At 36.8% G+C, this 22,747-nt stretch overlaps 1 protein-coding gene across 5 annotated transcripts in view; it reads right to left on the bottom strand.

Annotated features, from left to right (window-relative positions):
- The window catches only part of LOC117323029 (RNA-binding protein Nova-1-like), a 59,810-nt gene that overhangs the window by 28,435 nt on the left and 8,628 nt on the right, over positions 1-22,747 (bottom strand). For 4 of the 5 annotated variants that reach the window (XM_033878016.1, XM_033878017.1, XM_033878018.1 and 1 more), the window contains exon 2: positions 12,981-13,040. The exons of the other annotated variant lie outside the window; for it this stretch is intronic. In XM_033878016.1, the coding sequence (XP_033733907.1) occupies positions 12,981-13,040 (60 nt within the window). The remainder of the gene's footprint in view (positions 1-12,980; positions 13,041-22,747) is intronic. 5 annotated transcript variants of the gene reach the window in all.

The raw sequence follows: 22,747 nt of genomic DNA, 5'->3' as shown, positions 1-22,747 counted from the left end.
AGCTCTGTCTATGACATTGAGCCACTAAGAAAACAGAATCAGTAAAGGAAATTAACATATACAATTTGTATACATAATTATGTTCTTAAGAATCTGCTCAAACCATGTAATGTTACTCTCATATATAGCACCCAAATTTGATTTCAGAAATTATCTGTTAAAAGTCTGTAAGTTCCCAACCATTATGACATCAATTTGATGGAAAGAAATGAAAAATATTAGAATCCTGCATATACACGTCCAACATGTTGTCAACAACAGCTGGTGCAGGCAGCCGACTGCCCAGAAAATTTGTCCTGTTACACAGGAGACAACACATGCCTGCTGGTACACCTTATGAGGACGCAGAAAGTTACATGAGATGTTTGGCTTTCTGCTGAATATTCATTGAAGGAGAAAGTCGTAATCAATCTGAACAGACTTTAGCCAGGCAACATTCCTAGACTACTGATGGCCAGCAGGGCTCTTTATCACCAAGTCCATCTGAGTTCCTAGGGAGGAACATCTGATAGGTCTGACTGACATGACCTGGTCCTGATATTTAATTACCCCTATGGAGGTACACATACAATGTTGACCACATGTAAGCTGAAATCTTTACATACTTTTCATTGTGTGTAAGCCACATCAGGCATTTTCTATGGATGACTTAGACAGCTACCTAAAGCTCCTCAGTTGCCCAGCTAAATTCATATGACAGATTATCTCCCTTTGGGGTGAAACCAAACTTGGAAAGAGACCAAAATCATAAAGCTCAATTTTATTTATGATTTTAATATTCTAGAGACAGAGGGCAAGTTTATCAATATATACTCGACAAGATAAATTAAAATGTTCACAGATTTGATGAAATGAAGAGATAAAAAATAAAGCCATCAAAAACAGTATAAGCACAGATGCAAAATTCTAAGTGATATTTGGATGAAAACTTTAGGATTTGTCTAAACAAAATCAAAATTTTTAATTGCATTAAGTGCCAAACCGGGGAGTGCGGCTTGAAGTGCACCAGAAAAATGTTCACAAAATTCCAACTGAAAATGATAATACCAGGATTTTCTAGACAAGATTCTGTCTACAAATGAAGGCGATAAAGGCAGACAAATTGGTTCATGTTGTAACTCCTGTATCCCTAGCTACACAGAGACAGAAAAAAAGTTGTTTCAATTATACCTGAAACACAAACATTCCCTGTACCATCAATGAAAACACAAAACTTCATCAAAGTTTTGTTTTGTGGACATGTTTATAGGAAGAAGTATAGAAGGCGGTCAGCCTGATGTCTGGTCGAGCGGTATCATCTCTGGGGTAAGGTATACTCCTACACATTCTATCAGAGCGTTTTATATGCTAATAAGCAGGTGTAACACACAAAGTATATTCCACTTGTATAAGAAAGCTGAAGTACGAAAGGCTGGCACCACCCTTCATGTACACACAACCATGAATGTCTGCTTTAACACTCACAATTCAAACACCAGCCTCCAAAAACATACAAAGAAACCTTCAACACACAGGCTTGATCCAACTGAGCCCTGGCTACGGAATAATATACAGTTTTCACGGAAAAGTTGGTCCTCGTTCAAATACAGGAACAAATTCCGCCGTTGAGTTTTTTTTTCACACTATAAAACTTTTTTTTACTTAGTAATTTTAAATATTGCATTGATTTCAAACTAAGTCAACATTTTTGCTTTAAAATTATTAATCAGTGTTTAATTTCTGTAAATAATTATCTAGAGTAGTAACTGGGTAATTTTTTATCGTTATATATTTGTTGCTGACGACAGGCAGTGTTTGGCCCCATTACATGCCAGTAATTCTTACCAGGTACGACCGAGTAACTCAGCAGATAATAAGCTACTTCAGGCCAAATCAAACATATTCAAGTATCCGGTAGTACCCGGTATACCATATCTACCTTAAGCACGTTATATAAATTAGCCTTGCTCACCTTGAACAACAGTCGAATTCAATACACTACAAGTGCAGACCGTTCATGCATTACGCACACGTACATATAGAGCCACAGCTTACGTGATTAAGCTTGTTCACATTCAATACTTCCAACAAACATCCAAAAATTGGACCAACCTTCCATGAAAACTACATAAAGGTGTTTATCATTATAAGCTTTACCAATATACAAAGTGCTGTATTATATAGGTGTAAGTCACTGTATATACAATCCAAAATACCTATGTAAATCTTTGAACAGGAAAATTTAGGGACATTAATATTCATCAACTGACAGTGTTGCTACAATAATCAGCAATCAATAGACCCTGATCTATCTTTGTATATAAAAAGTATAATGGCCTATCAACAGGAAAAAGGAACAAATTTTGTCGTCAAAACATAAACTTGCCACAGCTAGAGTCGCCCTGGTCCAGGAATCCGTCACTGCCAGTGGGAATTATACCGGAGTAGGTCTCCATGCTGTACTAGTAGCCGTTCCCTTGAGACCTACAGTCAATAGCCTTCTGCTTCAAGGTTCTGCCAGAGGGGCCCTTGGTGATGAATGCTACAAGTCTGACTTACACCTGATGTTAATGTAATTGTTGGAACTCCAGCCTCCCACAGGTATCCGTGACTAGTAGCTATATATATCACTTGGAACTCCACAACTTCATATACACAAGCAGAATTTTTGTCACTTTTATCTTATAATTTATATTTTTAAAAATCGATTTATTGGACGAACTTTACTTTAAATCTACAACTTAGTTAGGGACCAAATAAAGTATAATAAATTAATATAGAAATAAAAACAAATTTTAGTCTAATTTACAAATTTTAGTCTAATAATTTATGCCATTCTTCTTTCTTTGGGTTCAAAAATTAAACCTCTGCAAAGCTCATCCTTGGGGTGCAGGCAACTGGATCTCAACATAACATCATGGTTTTGCTCCTATACTTCCCTATTGACAGACTGACTTAACCTTGTTTCACATTTGCCTGCAATAACCCGAGTGTCCAACAATTTGCCTGACTGGCTGGCTGAGTCCTGAATAGTGAGGCTTACTAGTAAACACTGGTGTCCCTGAGGTGAGCTACCAGGATTCAGCCTCCATTCATGGAGAGGCCTCCCCAGGAGGGTGTGCTCTAGTTGTATCAGCATCACACTACTCAAACACCTTCTGCCATGCTGGCTTCGTATGCAACAATGGGCTGCATTAGCACTGGTAGCCATACTATTGATTACTGACACCAATGTGAAATCTGCTACCTAAGCACAATTTCAGGCCCCCGCTCTACACTACTACGACAGTGTAAAGCAACGGGGATATTGTGGAACTAACTAGATACACCTCAATGGATTTCATATCCATAGGGCGATACAGTAAACAGAATCATTTACATTCAGCCATTTTATTTTGGTATCTGTCTGGTGTCTGCACAGCTTTAAGTGAGGGAAAACTGATACTGGAACTGATCTTTGATACCTAATAATGGCTTAGTGTGGCTACATACTGTTACTGGATATAGGGAGCAGTCCGAACTCCGGACTAATGGTACAGGTTACCAGTCAGGACCAGTCATCACCCAGGACTAACCCTACAGCTGGTTACCAGTCTGGACCACTCATCAGCCAGAACTAACCCTACTGGTTACCAGTCAGGACCAGTCATCACCCAGGACTAACCCTACTGGTTAACAGTCAGGCCAAGTCATCATCCAGGACTAACCCTACTGGTTACCAGTCAGGCCCAGCCATCACCCAGGACTAACCCTACTGGTTACCAGTCAGGCCAAGTCATCACTCAGGACTAACCCTACTGGTTACTAGTCTGGAACAGTCATCACCCAGGACTAACCCTACTGGTTACCAGTCAGGCCCAGCCATCACCCAGGACTAACCCTACTGGTTACCAGTCAGGCCCAGTCATCACCCAGGACTAACCCTAATGGTTACCAGTCAGGCCCAGTCATCACCCAGGACTAACCCTACTGGTTACCAGTCAGGCCCAGTCATCACCCAGGACTAACCCTACTGGTTACCAGTCAGGCCCAGTCATCACTCAGGACTAACCCTACTGGTTACCAGTCAGGCCCAGTCATCACCCAGGACTAACCCTACTGATTACCAGTCAGGCCCAGTCATCACCCAGGACTAACCCAACTGGTTACCAGTCAGGCCCAGCCATCACCCAGGACTAACCCTACTGGTTACCAGTCAGGCCCAGCCATCACCCAGGACTAACCCTACTGGTTACCAGTCAGGCCCAGTCATCACTCAGGACTAACCCTACTGGTTACTAGTCTGGAACAGTCATCACCCAGGACTAACCCTACTGGTTACCAGTCAGGCCCAGCCATCACCCAGGACTAACCCTACTGGTTACCAGTCAGGCCCAGTCATCACCCAGGACTAACCCTAATGGTTACCAGTCTGGAGCAGTCATCACCCAGGACTAACCCTACTGATTACCAGTCAGGCCCAGTCATCACCCAGGACTAACCCAACTGGTTACCAGTCAGGCCCAGCCATCACCCAGGACTAACCCTACTGGTTACCAGTCTGGCCTGTCAATCACCCAGGGCTCACCCTACTGGTTACCAGTCAGGCCCAGCCATCACCCAGGACTAACCCAACTGGTTACCAGTCTGGCCTGTCAATCACCCAGGGCTCACCCTACTGGTTACCAGTCTGGACCAGTCAACATCCAGGACTAACCCTACTGGTTACCAGTCTGGCCTGTCAATCACCCAGGGCTCACCCTACTGGTTACCAGTCTGGACCAGTCACCACCCAGGTCCTTATATAATTAATCAACTGTCAAATCTGGTATTGAAATCAAAATTTGCCATTTTTGAGAACCAAAGTGTACGTACATACTCTAATCGAAAACAGCTTGAAAACCTGAAGAAAATACAGACATGCTGGACATTAACAGTAAAATTTAGTTAGACTTAAATTGCTTTTCTTGCTATTTACAGAAGAGAGAAAGCTGATGGACAATGAAACTTGGCAACATCTTCCCAAATTGATTTTACAGTAATGGTCAGGTGTGCTCGATTGGAATGTAACATTTCCGAAGGTAATATGATTGCTATAATATGATGACAATCCCAGCAGGTAGAACGACTATAGTGGGAGAAAGTCCCAGTCGATTAACATCATAATTACACACCAGATTTTTTACCACCATGGAAAGCAACCTTTCTGTATACAAAAATATAAACACCAAAGTTTCCAAACGATGAACCTTGTATTTGAAGACAAAGACAGAGATTTGCATATTCTGTTTTTTCACTGAACCGACAAACAATTAGGTAGCAAGCCGTTGCAGACTTGTTTTGTGTGGGCTTGTATATGCCAGTCGTGAGAGAGATGTGTCAGTTCTGGCTGTCTGTGAAAGTCATCCCAGCTCGAAAAAGTGTAAGGTATCTTATTCAATATTCTATTAGTAATGATAAATAACCTATCATAAATAACTTAGACCATAATCCATCTGTTCTACATATAATCTATGGGAAAAAATCTGTCACGACACAAATAATCCCCACACAAGAATTCGAAGTATCCAAAAAACAAAATTATACAAGAATATCTGAGCAAATCAGGTGATTAGAACTTGACCTTGACCCCTTATAGCTAAATTTGACCCCTTGACCTTCATATCTTACTACTTTTCTGAACAACATTTGCTGGACTGCCTTTTGGCCATTATGCACTTTGACCCCTGTCCAGATCATCTGAACTTTAAAACCCTTTGCTCCTCCACTACAAACCTTAGCCATTTTGAGCTTTGACCCTACATGTTGATATTTAAAATAGCTTAACCCCTTCACTGAACAGCTTTGTAGGCATTTCTGAACTTTACCCTCTTAAACTGGTTTGTTTTATGGCTTTCTGAACTTTGACTCCGTTTCTCTGACCCATTGCCCTTAGGAAACTGAATTAAAATAAGGACCTCCACAAATTTGACATATATATGCGTCTTATATTCATTTTGAAAATCAATTATTCGGACGAGACCAAATTAACATGACCTCTGCTGTAACCAGTACTAAACCAACAATTATGCTTATAGTAACTAACTTTTATTTTAAAGTCTATGTTTTATCACTTCTGTGAACAGAAAATATTAAAAATTAACTACAGAAGGAAAGATTTGCTATTACATGAAAGGGCAGTCCAGGAATTGATTCCAAGTTTAATGTAAGTGATACGCCTGCTTTAATCTTTCTTCACCTTGGTAGTCATTATATATTTATAGATCAGGGGATCATTCAACTATGAGTTGAGAATATGTTTGGACCACCATTGTCTGAGCTTGTATTTTCTGTTAAAGTCATTCTGAACCTGAAATTTCAGCGATCTTGAATGCGCGGAATATCATAAATATTTTTATCATAATTTTTCCTCTTTTGATAATGTTTAATCAAAATGTGTCACTTTCCCATACTTCATATGATAATTTGCCACCTTTTGATAATTTATTCTTCTAGTATTTGAAACAGAATCAAAAACATTTTCTATTAACAGACATATGACTTGCAATAAAGTTTTAATTGAAAAATTGTTAATTTTTTCCTCAAAAACTGGCTTGTTCAAAGTAAACACAAACTTTGTCCTGCACAATTTCCAAAATGATTTACAAGAAAATGTCTGCATGATCAATATCTAATGAGGAAGATGTACTGGAGCGAATTGCTTGATGTCGAAGTTGTAAACTTTCAAATGCATTTCAATTGCTGTCTCCATTATTGAAGTACTCAGCAGACACAAGAATCTAAAAAGCCTTATACCTGAAAACCCTAAATTACACAACCCTTTAATGTAGGTCATCAACGGAATAAACGAAGAAATACTTGTGGTATGTAACTGCACCAAAACACTTCTCCTCTCAAGTACATGGTTCAATGTTAATGAATTGAGGCTAGCTCATAATGCTCACACTGGAAGTATTCTTACCATAATTTCTCATTACATGTACCAGCCATATTTCTGACAAGATAATATAATCAGTCTTGCATCACATTTGTGAAGGTCATCTTGAAAGATTAGAGAGAATCTTTATCCTACAATATAACAACCCTTTTGTTTTGTGTTTAATGACATTTTCACACTAGAAATGATCAAAAGAATAGAATGACAATGTGTTGCTATGGTATGGCAATCGGCTTGTTGCTAGGCAGATTCACTCTCAAGAGCAACATCACAATTTTCTATAAAAGATCCAAATCTCAAGCGGCCATCAACCTTTCTTCCAACAGAGCAAAATGTACCCATATGAGTAATTAAGTCTCTTATTATTTCTTTATCTAATGCTTTTATGTATTTTTAGATCTAGACAACACTTTGAGATTAAATTGCTTCAGACGGAAAAAAGCCAATTTACTATATATATAATACTGATCAAATTTCTCTTTAAGATTTCTATAAAACAAAACAAAAACAAAAAATTTGCACTTTTGTAGCATGCGTTGGCTAAATTATGATTCTCAAAACTGAAATTCTGCTACATTTCAGATGCAATATGAAATTTCTTTGAATTATGCATTTCAATTTTATCATGGTCTGAAAACAATGATGAAGTGCCCAATATAGATATTACTATCCAGCAAAAACTAGCCGACAAACGGTTCTGTTCAGGACTGGGGTGATCAGATATGATAGAGCTGAAGCTCCCCCCCCCCCCCCCCCCCCCTCCCCCTTCCTCCCCCCTCCCCCACATGTTATGCTGCTGGACATATGAAGACCACATGGTGCTGTCTGCTGTCCTGTACATGTTCTGTAGGGGAGGCAGTATGACACAGATTGTACAGGATCTAGGCCATAGGGAGATAGGGTATAGGACACACATCATTGTATTACCAGGGTGATATCAGATATCACAACAACACAAAGGCTGTAACATCATACGTGCCCCACACATATACCCCTAAGGAACCATCCTACACCCCCACAGACCAATATCGGACCCTCCCACACTCCAAAGACCTCCTTAGTCTTTAGGATACCCTCAGATCCTTTAGAGACTATTTCACATCTTGCAGAACCTTCTACACCTCAAAGACCTCTTAAGGTCCCTCCCACACCTCATAAGACTAATTATGGACTGTCCCACATCTCAGACCACTTAGGGACCCTCCCACACCTCATAAGACTAATTATGGACTGTCCCACATCTCAGACCACTTAAGGACTCTCCCACACCTCACAAGACCCTTCAAAGACCCTCCTACTTCTCTGACCCCTCAGGGACCCTCCCATACCTCAGAACCCTGAGGGACCCTCCCACACCGCACAAGACCCTTCAGGGACAATCCCACACCTACCCATAAAGGTCTGTCCCACATCTCAGACCACCTAGGGACTCTCCGACACTCATAAGACCCGTAAGGGACCCTCCTACCTCTCTGACCCCTCAGGGACCCTCCCACACCTCAGACCCCTCAGGAACCCTTCCTCAACTTTGACAGACCCCTTTTAAACATCAATTAACCAACAGCATCCACTCTCCTTACCAGATAGGCAAGTATCTTCCAACAGCTGCTGGAACCAATTAATACTGATCACTTCAAATAAGACACCTTTACTCTACGGAATTCTGAAAGTTACTATATTCCTTGTCCATCATAAAAATAAAATTTAATAGGCAATCAAGACACAAAGAAAGTGAGAACATTTGAAGGGTGGGGGGAGGGGTGTTTGTTGTATTGAAAATTTCCTGATTTTAGAAAATATAATGTAAATGGGTTCCAATAACTTTTGTATATGTTGATAACAGGAACAAATTCATCTGCTGATGTTAAGAGGTTGAAAGTGAGGTGGGAAGAGGGGAGAGGAGTAAATTCACTAAAACTTCTTTAAATCTCCAGTACTTCCTGCAAGTTCAAACATGTACATGATTAATATGTTTCTGAAATGTGCAAAATGCACTTTTAAACAATTATGGTACAATTTTACGGTCGAACAACCTGCATACTAGATTTCAAATGCCCTGTATATATATATATATATTTATTGCAGGCCCATGAAGAATAATGCAATACTTTGTGTGTTGTCTGCGTACCAAACAGAGCCGTTCACACCCACAAATACACAACCATCTATACATTTATACACAGTCAAAACTTGTTTAGTAGTTGAAATAAACTTCACTTAACAATTTGCATATTTAGCCAGAAGACACCCCCCTTTTTCATAAACCACAAGCAGTTTCAGGGCATAACATGTTTAAGTACATCTTTTTTTCTAAGAATTGATTTTGAAGTAAAATATCTTATGGGCCAAAGTTTACGACTTGGGTATTTAACATACTTTAGGTAAATTGCAGTGTTTTGAAAGGCTGGAAATGATAATTCCATCTCTAAATGAAATTTTTTGTAAGATATTTTGAAGTATGTAAGGAATATGAAGAGCCTCCTCGATAGAGCCATCGATTGATGTTCTTGACCTTAATTTATTCATACTTTCCTGTTTTTACTTTCTATCTTATCTGGGGAAAATCTGACAATTAATTTACTCCACAAAATTTTTTACTGAAGTAACTAAATGTATTTGTATATCTTTAAACAAATTGAGATGATTGTTGCATATAATTTGTAAGAAAATTTCTTGACGTGACATAATTTTCTTAAAAGAACATTTTTTAGTACTGATGTATGCATGGAATAGCATCATATATATACTCCGGTACTACCAGACTATATTTGTTTTTTTGTACCTGGTGGCGATTGGAACTGTGCCATCTGCCGTAACTTGATATTTCGTCAGTGCAATAAAGCTTCAAAATCTATAACGTTTAAATGCTTATCTATCTATTTTCATATTTCCTTCTATTTTTTTCATTATTTCTATTACTAGGATTTTAATAGAGAAATCATTTGACAATCCTAAATCATAAATAAACAAAGAGCTATAGACACAACCGAGATGTTTAGAAGATAGGCTTAGTCAAGGTCCATTGCCTTTTACACAATACGAGCTGGTTGTGACTTAACCTAAGCTAGTACCTGGTTCACAGCACTGATAAAACACCAGGTATATATATATGACAGGTGTAGGATGAAGACATACACCAGGTAAATCTACCTGTGATCTCAGGGTAATGGTCATTTACGATTACACAACACCTCCAGTATCTCTGGTATTTGCCTGGAGTGTATGACAGAGGGAGGGGGCAAGGATTAGCATTAGACCCCCACTGATTATCAAGTTACCCTGGGGCAGGGATTAGCATTACACCCAACTGGTTTCAAGTTAACCAAGTATTTCTCTAGTAGTTATAAAATTACACAACCTGTCTGGTACACCATACCTGCTATTTACATGAAAGTAAATTGGGAGGGGTGACAGAGCAGGCAGAAACCTGTTGTCTCGCTGTATTACTGTATTCTCACTGTTAATTGGGAGTGGGAAGCACAGTGGAGAGTAGCCAAAACTCTGTCTTAGGTGTTATGTCCCTCTCAAGTGTGTTATCTAATTATTACATAGTGGTCAGCTATCCTCACAGCTGTTCATACCCTTGACAGCTTTTAAAGTGCAAGTAGTTAGGGTAATGTTAGTTAATTTTTTTTTACAACATGCAACTTTTAAGAAATAATTGAAAATTATCAAATTTTCTCTCTATTTTTTTTTCTTAAGTTTTCAATTTCAATTTAATATATTTTATCATGCTGGCTCCAAGAATAGAATCAGTTTCCTACATTACACAACCGTTCCCCCATATACCAACTGGCTACCAGACGGCAGGCTCTTAATTTATTTTTTGTAAACCATTAATTGTCTTGGTGGATTCTCACGTCATCCCCTCCTTGTAAAGAACACGGAAACTTTAAACAAACATATCAAACGGATCAAAGTTTTAAGTCCCATTTCATCTTCACAAATTCCAGATTGTGATTAACTTTTTACACCATGTGTTAGCATACTAACATTAAGAGATATCCCTCCATAATAATTATGTTATCTACACACCACTAGATCTAATCAGAAATCAGATAGCTTGGGTGATCATGCTAGTTATGTAAGGGGATACAGTGGTGTTACAATGACCACTAGACATAATCCTAACACTAATTATATATAATACACCGAAATCTACCAGATGTGATGCCTGTAGCTAAATATATTGAAATCTTTAGACAGGGTATATCACTGATATAGCCCAAAGACTTGGTGGTAAGTCTCTACAAATATCCTCTACCTAATTCCACAGCTTCATCTTTGCATCCATCTGTCAGAAACCTTTAATTATAATGCCCTACCCTATCTAGCTGCCCCAAGATCCTACCTCTTGTTCCATATGTTATGTATCCGATATCACAAATCAATCAATTATAAGCTTGTGTACACAACACATTATAGACTTACACAAGTCCTTAGAACAAAATTTCCAGTATTTCTCAATGTAGATATCACATGCACAACTGCATTGGAAATAGCTACTAAGTTTTTAAGTAGCTGAAAGTTATATTTCTCCTGTCATGGGATGGTTCTGTGAATAAATCATAATGAACTATTGCTCAATCGCAAATCTCATTAAATGAAACAGATATATGTCAAATTTTACAAGTCCAGAAATTATTTTGTCCATCAAGCCGGTCTAGAGTGATAATTCAGGTGAAAATGACCTCACACCTGTCACACATGTAATTTCACATGGTCCTCGTTACACAGGTAAAACGAACCACCAATCAGAGGGGCTCCACGCTGTGCTTAGCTCCAGAAAGTGTAGCTTCTTTATACAGCAAAGTCCTTCAATGTCCCGACATTGTCATTTCAATTGAATTTCATATAACATGTCTAAATCTTTTTATTTCAAAATCTGATACTGTGATAACCTAATAATTACAAAGTATTATATTACCTTTCTGTTTAGACAGAAATATTCAAACTCTGATTTAGAGCGATCCTTTTAGAAAATGCATCTCCTTCATTTAGGACACGGGACTAGGTCCGTCATTCAACTAGTACGTATACGCATTCGTGTATAAATAATTTATTTCTTGAGCACACAATATACATTTTAACAACTTGTATATATGTTAATGTTGTACACTGCACAAAACAAATGTCTAAATCTAAAGAATCCAGATGGAAATTAATATACACAACTGACAAAGGTACAACACGGAGACCAAAAACATCCTCGTCCCTCAAACAAAACCCAAATTGCTCCAATTGTACAGCTATTAAAATGTATTTTCGTAATTTGAAACAGACTTGATTATTTATCATAGTCACCAGTTTCTGGATGACAGAAAACCCGTCCATCACACGGACAGTTTATGAGGTGAACAAAGGCAATTTTGATGAATTTAGAAATTGTCACCAACTGATGCAATGATACAGTATGATAATGAAAAGATGGCAAATGTGATTTATAAATTTGGAGCTTTGAAAGATTGCAGGGAGTTTTGAGTGACGAAAGTGCTGACGTTAACTTATACAAGTGATTTTCTTACTTAAGAAATATTCTGCACTGAATTCTTGGAGTGTTTGTTTGTTTACATTTAAAATTTTATATTTGTTGTACATAATTATCAGATTTCACCTTTATGTAGGTGTAATAATCAAAAATGTCCGAGTTATCATTACTATGTTTGATCAAGATACCTAACTATCTTCTAAACAGGAAGCATAAATTTCCTAATTTCCTGGGTGCATGACTTGAGAGTTTTTATATAACCTCATATAATTTTATAAAGACATGCACTTTTATATATCACGTGTTCCAAGACTGATACAAACTTCTGAATATTTCTTTTTCCAAATTGATCGCATAAATTGTAAAACAGATATCCAAGAATAAGCAGTGCTCAGAAATAGTTGGTTTTGATATTTTACAAAATCGTAAATTTGCACACTTTAAAGCAAAAAAGATCTTTTTTTTTTTTTTGTTATTTGATAGCTTATAGATATGCTCAAAGACTGAACAATACTTAATATTTTATTGAAATTTCAAAAAATAAGAAAATCACAAATATCTATATATAAGGATGACATAAGAAGATGAAATAAATACCGAGAGAAGCGTCGCCATTCGAGTCATCCGTCATCATATGCTGGAGCTGTTCGGGCGTGCCTACAAAATAAGGATAATGATGTGGCGATGATGTAGGAAAGCAAGGGCATAAACACGATGAGGAATGAGGAATTAACTGGCCATGTTAAATATTAAATACCTTCAATTTTTCACACTTCATTTTTTTATTAAAAACTTCAATAATATTTTTTGTTTTCAAAAATAGTAACCCTAAAAAAATTAATTATATTTTAGAAATTGTTTTTCAAGAATAAAACAGTCATCTATGAGAATCTATGGCACACTTAAATAGAACTGTTAACAATTATTATTAATGCAGTCCTTAAATTTAGCTGAAAGATTTTTTTTAATTTCTTAACTGAGTATAATCTATCTATATCTGATTTTCTTTTACATTTCATTTTTCAACAAAATTATTTCATTTTTTTCAAATATGCATATATATGCAGAACAATTATCAAAGATCCTGTGCTGATTAATGCAAATTGTAATGAAATGTAAAAAACTTTCCAGAAATGCTGCAGATTCTCATTTGTCATTACACTAACCGTTGGTAAATACATTTTTGAATTTGCACACTTACTTTGTTTATTTGGCCTATAAATTGATGGCATTTTCACATTTAACAAGCCAGTAATATTTTGATATGACCAACAGTAATGGTAAAAACTGATTCAATAAATATTTTCACAAAAAAAATTATGTAATGTTTTATAAATGACTGAATTGATATACCAACATTCAAAATATAGCAAAACAATAAAATAAATAGAACAATACATTAATCTGTTGACAACAAACCAATTCTCCACTATGATCTCCTACAATTGTACACCATTTACATTGTTTCTCTTCAAATTCTATTTCTTAAGTTCTCTCATAGAATATAGTATTTTCTTGCATTGTCAATATTGTAAAGCATCAAAATGCAAAAGAAAAGTTAATGAAGAATGAAAAAAAAAAAATTTGACCTTTAGATCTTGAATTATCTCTTTCCAAACTGAAGTAATTTTTTTAAATTTATCCTCCTATACCTGTAACAACCAGGAAAAACCTTGAAATGAAAAGGAAAATCAATCCATGACAAATGAGGAAGGAAGCAACTGGACATGTTCAGGAGGAAGATGTGAAAAAATGGATGATGATCAAAATAAACAGATAATTTGAACAAATATTTTATCTGTGTTATCGCAGTATGATACTCCAGTGGACAAACAACGTGACTGGCTCTGACAAGGAAACAATGCCATTTTACATAGATCTGCACAAATCACCTGCTCCCACCAGAAACATTTAGCTTAAAAATATCACAAAAAAATTTCCAGAAAAATAAATGAAACCAAATCCAATATGTGGACTTGTATTGAGCCACCACCATATATACCTGTGATCACCACCCTACCAATGGAGTGATAGCCGATGTAAAAAAACACCAATAAGTAACGTTAAGACAACTATATATAGTACATACTGCGTAAAACCACAAAGTGATATACAGTTGTACAAATATCAAAATATAGTCTACTCTTCACAAGTTCCTAGAGAAAACATAGTCACATTCCAAGACAATTTGATAACGTCCTTCCCCGTAGACATTGCTATTTTCGATTTTATTTCCCATTACCGTGATGACAGTCACGATGTCCCTGTGCAACTTACTAATGAGATCATCAAAGCTTTTTTCACTGCGAACTATAACGGTACTTCACAGTTACAAAATGTCCGGTGCCCCATATGTATGAGTATAAAATATACTCCACTCACTGGCGACTCTCCATCGTAATTTAATCCAGATGATGATATCAACTCTACATGTATGTATGGTGTTTAATTACAGTATGTCACACACAATCCACTGGACAGAAACTGCACTGAAGTAGATGGAATTTATATTTCAAACAGATCCTGGAAAAGTATAGTTTCACTCTTTTCATTCATGTAGGATTCAAAACATACAGCATTACAAAATTATACTCAACTATTTTTATTTTATTTTTTATCTTATTTTATGAATTTAAATTTTTTATTTTTTTCCTATTGAATGAAGCAAAACTGAAAGACATCTATTTGCCCCTCCCCCCAAAATTATTCATATTGTCAAAAAAAAGGAAAACGAAAAATGGAAAACTGCTTTTAGACATTTATGGAAAAATATTATTTTTACATTAGGTAATATCGGTTGGGGGTGGCAAATGTAAGGCTTGCCTAACTTTCTTTCATGATCTGTTTCAAAACTAGACTTGTTCCTAACAAAGGTTATTTGCTATACAAAATGCTAGCTCAGAAAAGTGTACTTCGTATATATAAGTTGCTATATAAATGAAATATGAATGTGGTAGGAAGTCCAGCGATACATCATCGTGAAAGAAGCTTTTGAAACACAGTGATACTAGTAGTAGAGACAATGTACCATTATCCTTAAACAAGCCGACTAATGGCTATCGGCCAGCAGATGAAAAAAGATTTGTACAAAAAATAATTACAGTCTGAAAGTCACAGGGACAAAATGCTTTGTGATAAACCTATCAAAGAGCTCTCCGATCTGATGCTGACATGCAACGTCGGATGTTTGCAGTAAATGTTGGTCATTGTTGTCTACATGTATATTTGCATGTCCATTAATTTGACGTTGTATGATTGGATGGGCCCTTGAGTGTTGGTAAAATTTGCACGGCCTCAGTTTAACAGTTTTACAATCTCTCTTTGTTGTCCCAATATTTTTCTTGGATTTGGCCTTTTGTTTTACAATTTTACAACCCTGCAATAAATGGTGGCCCGACGTCTGTTGAGTTTTGGCGCCAATGAACATATGGGCTAAACATTTGTTGTATTTTAATTCAATCGCGAAGACAAATCGAGATGAACTTTCATAAATTTCTGATCTGGTTATCATAAATTGAATACAAATAAATTACATATGAATTTTTCTTTCTATACCAAACATATTTGGAATTCTCTGATTAGGAGCAAAATTTGATGTGATGTCATATATGCATCCATGACATCACAAGTTTGTGATGTCATAGATCACATGACGTTATATTATCAACTCCAAAATGAAGCAAGAGTCAGACCTCTGCATATAGATCAAAGTCACAGCTGACGTGACATGGAAGGAGATCTAGATGGTTTGCAGGGAAATGTTTGTAATAAGGTTATTATTACCAGTGTGTAGTTGTGGCCGAGGGAGGGCGAGATGTGTCAGTACAGTAGGTGTGTGTGTGATAAATGTATACTGGCACACACAATACAGGTGTTATGTGTGCATGTTATATACACCTCTAATACACATACACGCCTCTGTAAACACGTACAATGTATTATTGGATAAACCTAACCTTAGCTGAATGTCCAGTACTGGCTTACACAGCTCCACTTTTAACATATTAATGCCTTAATTGTTTACTTGAATGTAAAGCTATAGAGGAACATTGTTCAAAGTTTATGTCATTTACATTTATTTTTTAGAGGTCACAGGCATCATTGTTTTTCAGAAGACACAAGTCTTTGAAACATCTTGTACCAAGCCATTTCATGTACCTGTCCAGAATTTTCCATACATAATAGATATCAGAGTCAGCTAGAACTAGTAGGCCCAATTCTGAATTATGTGCTGTTTATTTTTTCAAATTAATTAATATAAGTCATCAAAATTACCCAAGTCTTATAATTTGGTATTTATCATGCAAGTACATGAACCCTAATAATAACCTCTTTTCCCCACATATTTTACAATTTTGCACTGTAAAAATATTCCCAATTTCCACCAGGTAGCATTTTCCCAAATGGTCATGGAAAATGCTGTACATATACTGTATACCTATATATATACCTATATAGCTATGATTGGTACACTAGAGATCTTTTAAAGTAAATACAAGTATAGCAGTAAATCACATCTTAAACAAAACACCAGGTAACATGCTCCGTCCCTGCATGAACAAAGATGTGTAGTAGTTAGCTTGAAGCCCTGGAAGACAACTACTGAGCACTCATCAGTTTAGTTGCGTAGGTGACCTTGGTCAAGGTCAGCCTTATGGATGTGCCCAAGGGTTAGGGTGTCTCTAGTCAGATATGTCATTAAGGCTATGTATTGTGTGACCTCACTTGACCCTACAGGTAAGGCATGTCTGTATGGGACTTTGATCAGCCCTACACACTTCTCCATATATATATATGTGTGTATCTGATAGTTTCCATGTTGTCGACCACAAACTTGTAGTAATTTGTCTCCATATCGTAACAGCCTATAGCTATAATAACACATCTGATGGTGTCACTGATGTCTAACCCAGAGCCACACTTGTATAATTCTTTTGGATGCTTATAAGTGTCTGCATGTATTTCAATTTTTCAAAGCTTTCTAACTTAACTATATAAACATTCATTAAATTTCAAATTAAAATCTTAAATAAACTCACATTATTTTGAAATGACACAGTCCCAGTATCTCACAAATTTTAAATGATTTTAAGAGTTCAATTTACGCATTAAATGTTGGATGTGCTTTATCCATTACACAATTATGCAAACAATGTATACCTAGAATCCTTCTTTAAGATGGGTTGCTATAAACACAATTTCCCAAAACCAAAGATTTCATATTACACAGATTAATGTTTAATTTGGTTTCCAGATTAGACAGAATACGCTTAAGACAGGTAACACTATCTATACAAACCCTATGTCTTCAGCTATATATATTCAGGTTTCCTGATTAGACAGGTAACCTATTTATAGATATAAACCAATCTGACCAATATATTCAGGTTTCCTGATTAGACAGAGTTCAGTTTAGACAGGCAACAGTTTGATAAAACCATATGTGTCAAAATATTCAGGCTTCCTCATTACACAGGTAACCTATTTATAAGTATAAATTAATTTGACCAATATATTCAGGTTTCCTGATTAGACAGAGTTCAGTTTAGACAGGTAGCCCTATTAACTTATACCAAGTACTGAGGAAGGGCAGTGACACAATCCATCCAAAGCTGTGATGAATCAATGTCTAATTATTACAATGCAACAGGATATTTGCAGTGAATAAAAACGATCAGGTCACCATATATGGGTATGATCAATAACTTCCTCTAATACTTGACTTGGTGCAGAGTTGTTCCCTGTCCACTTCAGACACAGCCTTTCCCCATTGAATACACTGAATATCTTGTGTACATTAACACTGAATACGATTTCTTGTGTCAAGTAACACTGAATATTATATCTTGTGTACACTGAATATAAAATCTTGTGTCGAGTAACACTGAATATGATATCTTGTGTACAGTAACACTGAATATGATATCTTGTGTACGGTAACACTGAATATGATATCTTGTGTACAGTAACACTGAATATGATATCTTGTGTCAAGTAACACTGAATATGATATCTTGTGTCGAGTAACACAGAATATGATATCTTGTGTACGGTAACATTGAATATGATATCTTGTGTCAAGTAACACTGAATATGATATCTTGTGTTGAGTAACACTGAATATGATATCTTGTGTACAGTATTCTTGGAACATAGAAAACTAGAGACTGCATATTCAAGAAATCTCATACCAATCTACGATTAAATTCAGAGCTTCATTAGTTTGAAAATCTCACAGTTTCATTCATTTTTCAAACCCAAGACTGGATTTTTTTTTTTTTTTTTTGCAGAAACCGACATGACACAAGCTCTACTGCGGCTTCTCTTCCGAGAGATAGAAACAAAATCAATGTTGGGCCATTGCATACCTGAGGAATACATTAAATACTTGGTGTAGAATGAGCTTGTTAGGCAGCCAGCCAATGGGATTTCTGACAGTAAATACCTACATATCAGCCACATAATGATGACCTATAGCCTCACTTCTTGTCCTAACCTGTCAATCAACTGGACACTAAATGAATAATCGCAAACCTCCTGTTGACCATCCAAAATTCCAAAATAATGCAGAAGGGCCTTGTCATGTCAGATGGTGGGCGATATAGTACTTTATATAATTTTTCTGCATCTGTTAACAATTCAGGGCAGAAAATAGACCAAAATTGATTTCATGTCTCCAAATCCTTGAAGCCTCATCTCTTTTCCTATACTTTGCTTTTCACCACATACCCCTGACATCATTTGTGTTTCTGTGGTCAGAGTTTTCAGAATGACAAATGAAGAGTTACCATCGTTCTTTAGTCTGAAGTATTGACATTTCAGGCTGACAGCACTGTAAACTAGCTGCTAAGTGGCTGTGACCCAATCACAAACCACAGCCATATGACCTCATCTGCTATGAAGACGTGAAACCCCAACAGCTAACGATCAATATGTTCCTAACAAGATTTACATAACTTGATTATCTCTAGTTTGGAAGATTGTCAACCCTACATTGCTTGTAGGCAACTTGCTCCAAATTTGACAGACTGCGGTTTGTGCAAAGTTTAAACATTTCAGATTTCTGTTATTTGAAATATAGCAAAGAATTTTTAAGATTCTATAATGACTTTTAAAAAGACCACCATTTAAACCTCATCTATAGGGTCAAAATTTTGTTATATGTTTCAAGTGATTATATCAGTTTCTAATGATTATGCCTCCTTGAACAAATGTATGGAGAAAAAATATGGTGGCTTCAAATTTGTGGAATCTTTTTGGATATCTATCCAACTGGGGTTACACCTGGAATATTTCAAGTTTAACTCCTTCGTCAAGAACTCAGCGCTATGTGGAATATTTCCAGTATAACACCTCCGTCGGGAAGTCAGTGTTTTGTGGAATATTTCCAGTTAAACATCTCCATCGGGAAGTCAGTGTTTTGTGGAATATTTCCAGTATAACACCTTCTCCAAGAATTCAGTGTTATGTGGAATATTTCCAGTATAACACCTTCATCGGGAAGTCAGTGTCATGTGGAATATTTCCAGTTAAACATCTCCGTCGGGAAGTCAGTGTTTTGTGGAATATTTCCAGTATAACACCTCCGTCGGGAAGTCAGTGTTTTGTGGAATATTTCCAGTATAACACCTTCTCCAAGAATTCAGTGTTATGTGGAATATTTCCAGTATAACACCTCCGTCGGGAAGTCAGTGTTTTGTGAAATATTTCCAGTTAAACATCTCCGTCGGGAAGTTGGTGTTATGTGGAATATTTCCAGTATAACACCTTCGCCAAGAATTCAGTGTTATGTGGAATATTTCCAGTATGACACCTGTCGGGAAGTCAGTGTTTTGTGGAATATTTCCAGTATAACACCTCTGTCGGGAAGTCAGTGTTATGTGGAATATTTCCAGTATAACACCTTCTCCAAGAATTCAGTGTTATGTGGAATATTTCCAGTATAACACCTCCGTCGGGAAGTCAGTGTTTTGTGGAATATTTCCAGTTAAACATCTCCGTCGGGAAGTTGGTGTTATGTGGAATATTTCCAGTTAAACATCTCCGTCGGGAAGTTGGTGTTATGTGGAATATTTCCAGTATAACACCTTCGCCAAGAATTCAGTGTTATGTGGCATATTCCCAGTATAACACCTCTGTCGGGAAGTCAGTGTTTTGTGGAATATTTCCAGTATAACACCTTCTCCAAGAATTCAGTGTTATGTGGCATATTTCCAGTATAACACCTCCGTCAGGAAGTCAGTGTTTTGTGGAATATTTCCAGTTAAACATCTCCGTCGGGAAGTTGGTGTTATGTGGAATATTTCCAGTATAACACCTTCGCCAAGAATTCAGTGTTATGTGGAATATTTCCAGTTAAATATCTCCATCGGGAAGTTGGTGTTATGTGGAATATTTCCAGTATAACACCTTCGTCAAGAAAGAATTCAGTGTTATGTGGAATATTTCCAGTATAACACCTCCGTCGGGAACTCAAGTGTTATGTGCAATATTTCCAGTATAACACCTCCGCCTTGAACTCAGTGTTATGAGGAATATTTCTGGTATAACACCTTTTTCGGGAGTCAGTGTTATGTGGAATATTTCCAGTATAACACCTTCGCCAAGAATTCAGTGTTATGTGGAATATTTCCAGTATAACACCTCCGTCGGGAAGTCAGTGTTTTGTGGAATATTTCCAGTTAAACGTCTCCGTCGGGAAGTTGGTGTTATGTGGAATATTTCCAGTATAACATCTCTGTCGAGAACTCAGTATTATGTGGAATATTTCCAGTATAACACCTTCGTCAGAAAGTCAGTGTTACGTGGAATATTTCCAGTATAACAACTCCGTCAGGAACTCAAGTGTTAGGAGGAATATTTCTGGTAAATCACCTGCAATGTGGAAGTCAGTGTCATGTGGAATATTTCCAGTATAACACCTCTGTCGGGAAGTCAGTGTTTTGTGGAATATTTCCAGTATAACACCTTCGCTAAGAATTCAGTGTTATGTGGAATATTTCCAGTAAAGTATCTCCGCCAAAAATTCAGTGTTATGTGGAATATTTCAAGTATAACAGCTCTGTCAGGAACTCGCATGTTATGAGGAATATTTCCAGTAAAACGTCCTCATCGGGAACTATAGCGTTATGAGGAATATTTCTGGTATAACACCTGCGATGTGGACAACCATGGCATGTATTCAAACCCACCAACTTATCTCTGTTGCCATGGCATACAGAAGATTATTCTCCAAAAGCAGCATTATGTATAATAAACCTGGAGGTTGATGAAGGTATTCTGACAAGGGATCACACGACATGCAATCCCAAACAGCAGAATATGGATCGGACGCTTTTGTGTGTATAGATGCAGAAATAAGTTGCCATAAAAAAGGGAAAGAAAACTTCACAATGTGAATAAATATATACATCCTTTGTAGAGCCAAAACTAAATTGTCAATTTTCTTTCACAAACAGATAAATCCTACGAGCATATAACATGGGTGTGAACTCAATATTCCCTGCAGAAGCTGACTTTCAAAATAAATTATATAAATAGTCACAAAATATTATAGAATTCATGAATATATCCTAGCCATGATCCCGATTTCATGTGATCAAGGTTCTTTCGAGAGTAAAATATAATTTCAATATCTATTTTTTTAGTCTATTCGAGCCAGGGAGAAAATAATAACTACAAGCTGCTTATATTAATCACACATTGTACACTATCATTGCAGTTCAAATTCCATACCAATATATTCAGGCAACTTTGATAAGATTTATCAATAATTGAAAAGTTCAGTGGAGACTGTGTAAGTTCCAGAACAAGCATTTCAAAGGATCCACAAATAGATGGATCAGCTAGATAAGTTTGCCAGTTCAATGTGCTATATGTTGCTAATTACTGAATATATTTTCAGTAAAACAGCACCATCTCCATGGTGACCAAAGCTTGTTTGTTTTTGTTCAACGTCCTATTATAATTAACAGCCACGGTCATTTAAGGACGTGCCAGGTTTTGGGGGTGGAGGAAAGCCGGAGTACCCGGAGAAAAACCACCGGCCTACGGTCAGTACCTGGCAACTGCCCCATGTAGGTTTTGAACTAGCAACCCAGAGGTTGAGGGCAAGTGATAAAGTGTCGGGACACCTTAACCACGCGACCACCATGGCCCTTTTTCACCAAAACTTGCCAATCTCCAGTAAATATCAAACTGGTAACATTTGTCTAACAGGTATATTCAACATACTATAGATTTAAACCAGAAATGTTTACAGAAAGCAACTCTATTTGACGCTGGCGGATCAATGATGTATTGATGAAAGGTTATATATCTACCACTTTCCTTATTGAACCCATGGTATATTATTCTTACACGTA

The sequence above is a fragment of the Pecten maximus genome, chromosome 3 (assembly GCF_902652985.1).
Source record: "Pecten maximus chromosome 3, xPecMax1.1, whole genome shotgun sequence".
Classification (NCBI taxonomy): domain Eukaryota; kingdom Metazoa; phylum Mollusca; class Bivalvia; order Pectinida; family Pectinidae; genus Pecten; species Pecten maximus.
The sequence above is the reverse complement of the archived record's forward strand: the minus strand, read 5'-3'. Positions and strand labels throughout refer to the sequence as shown.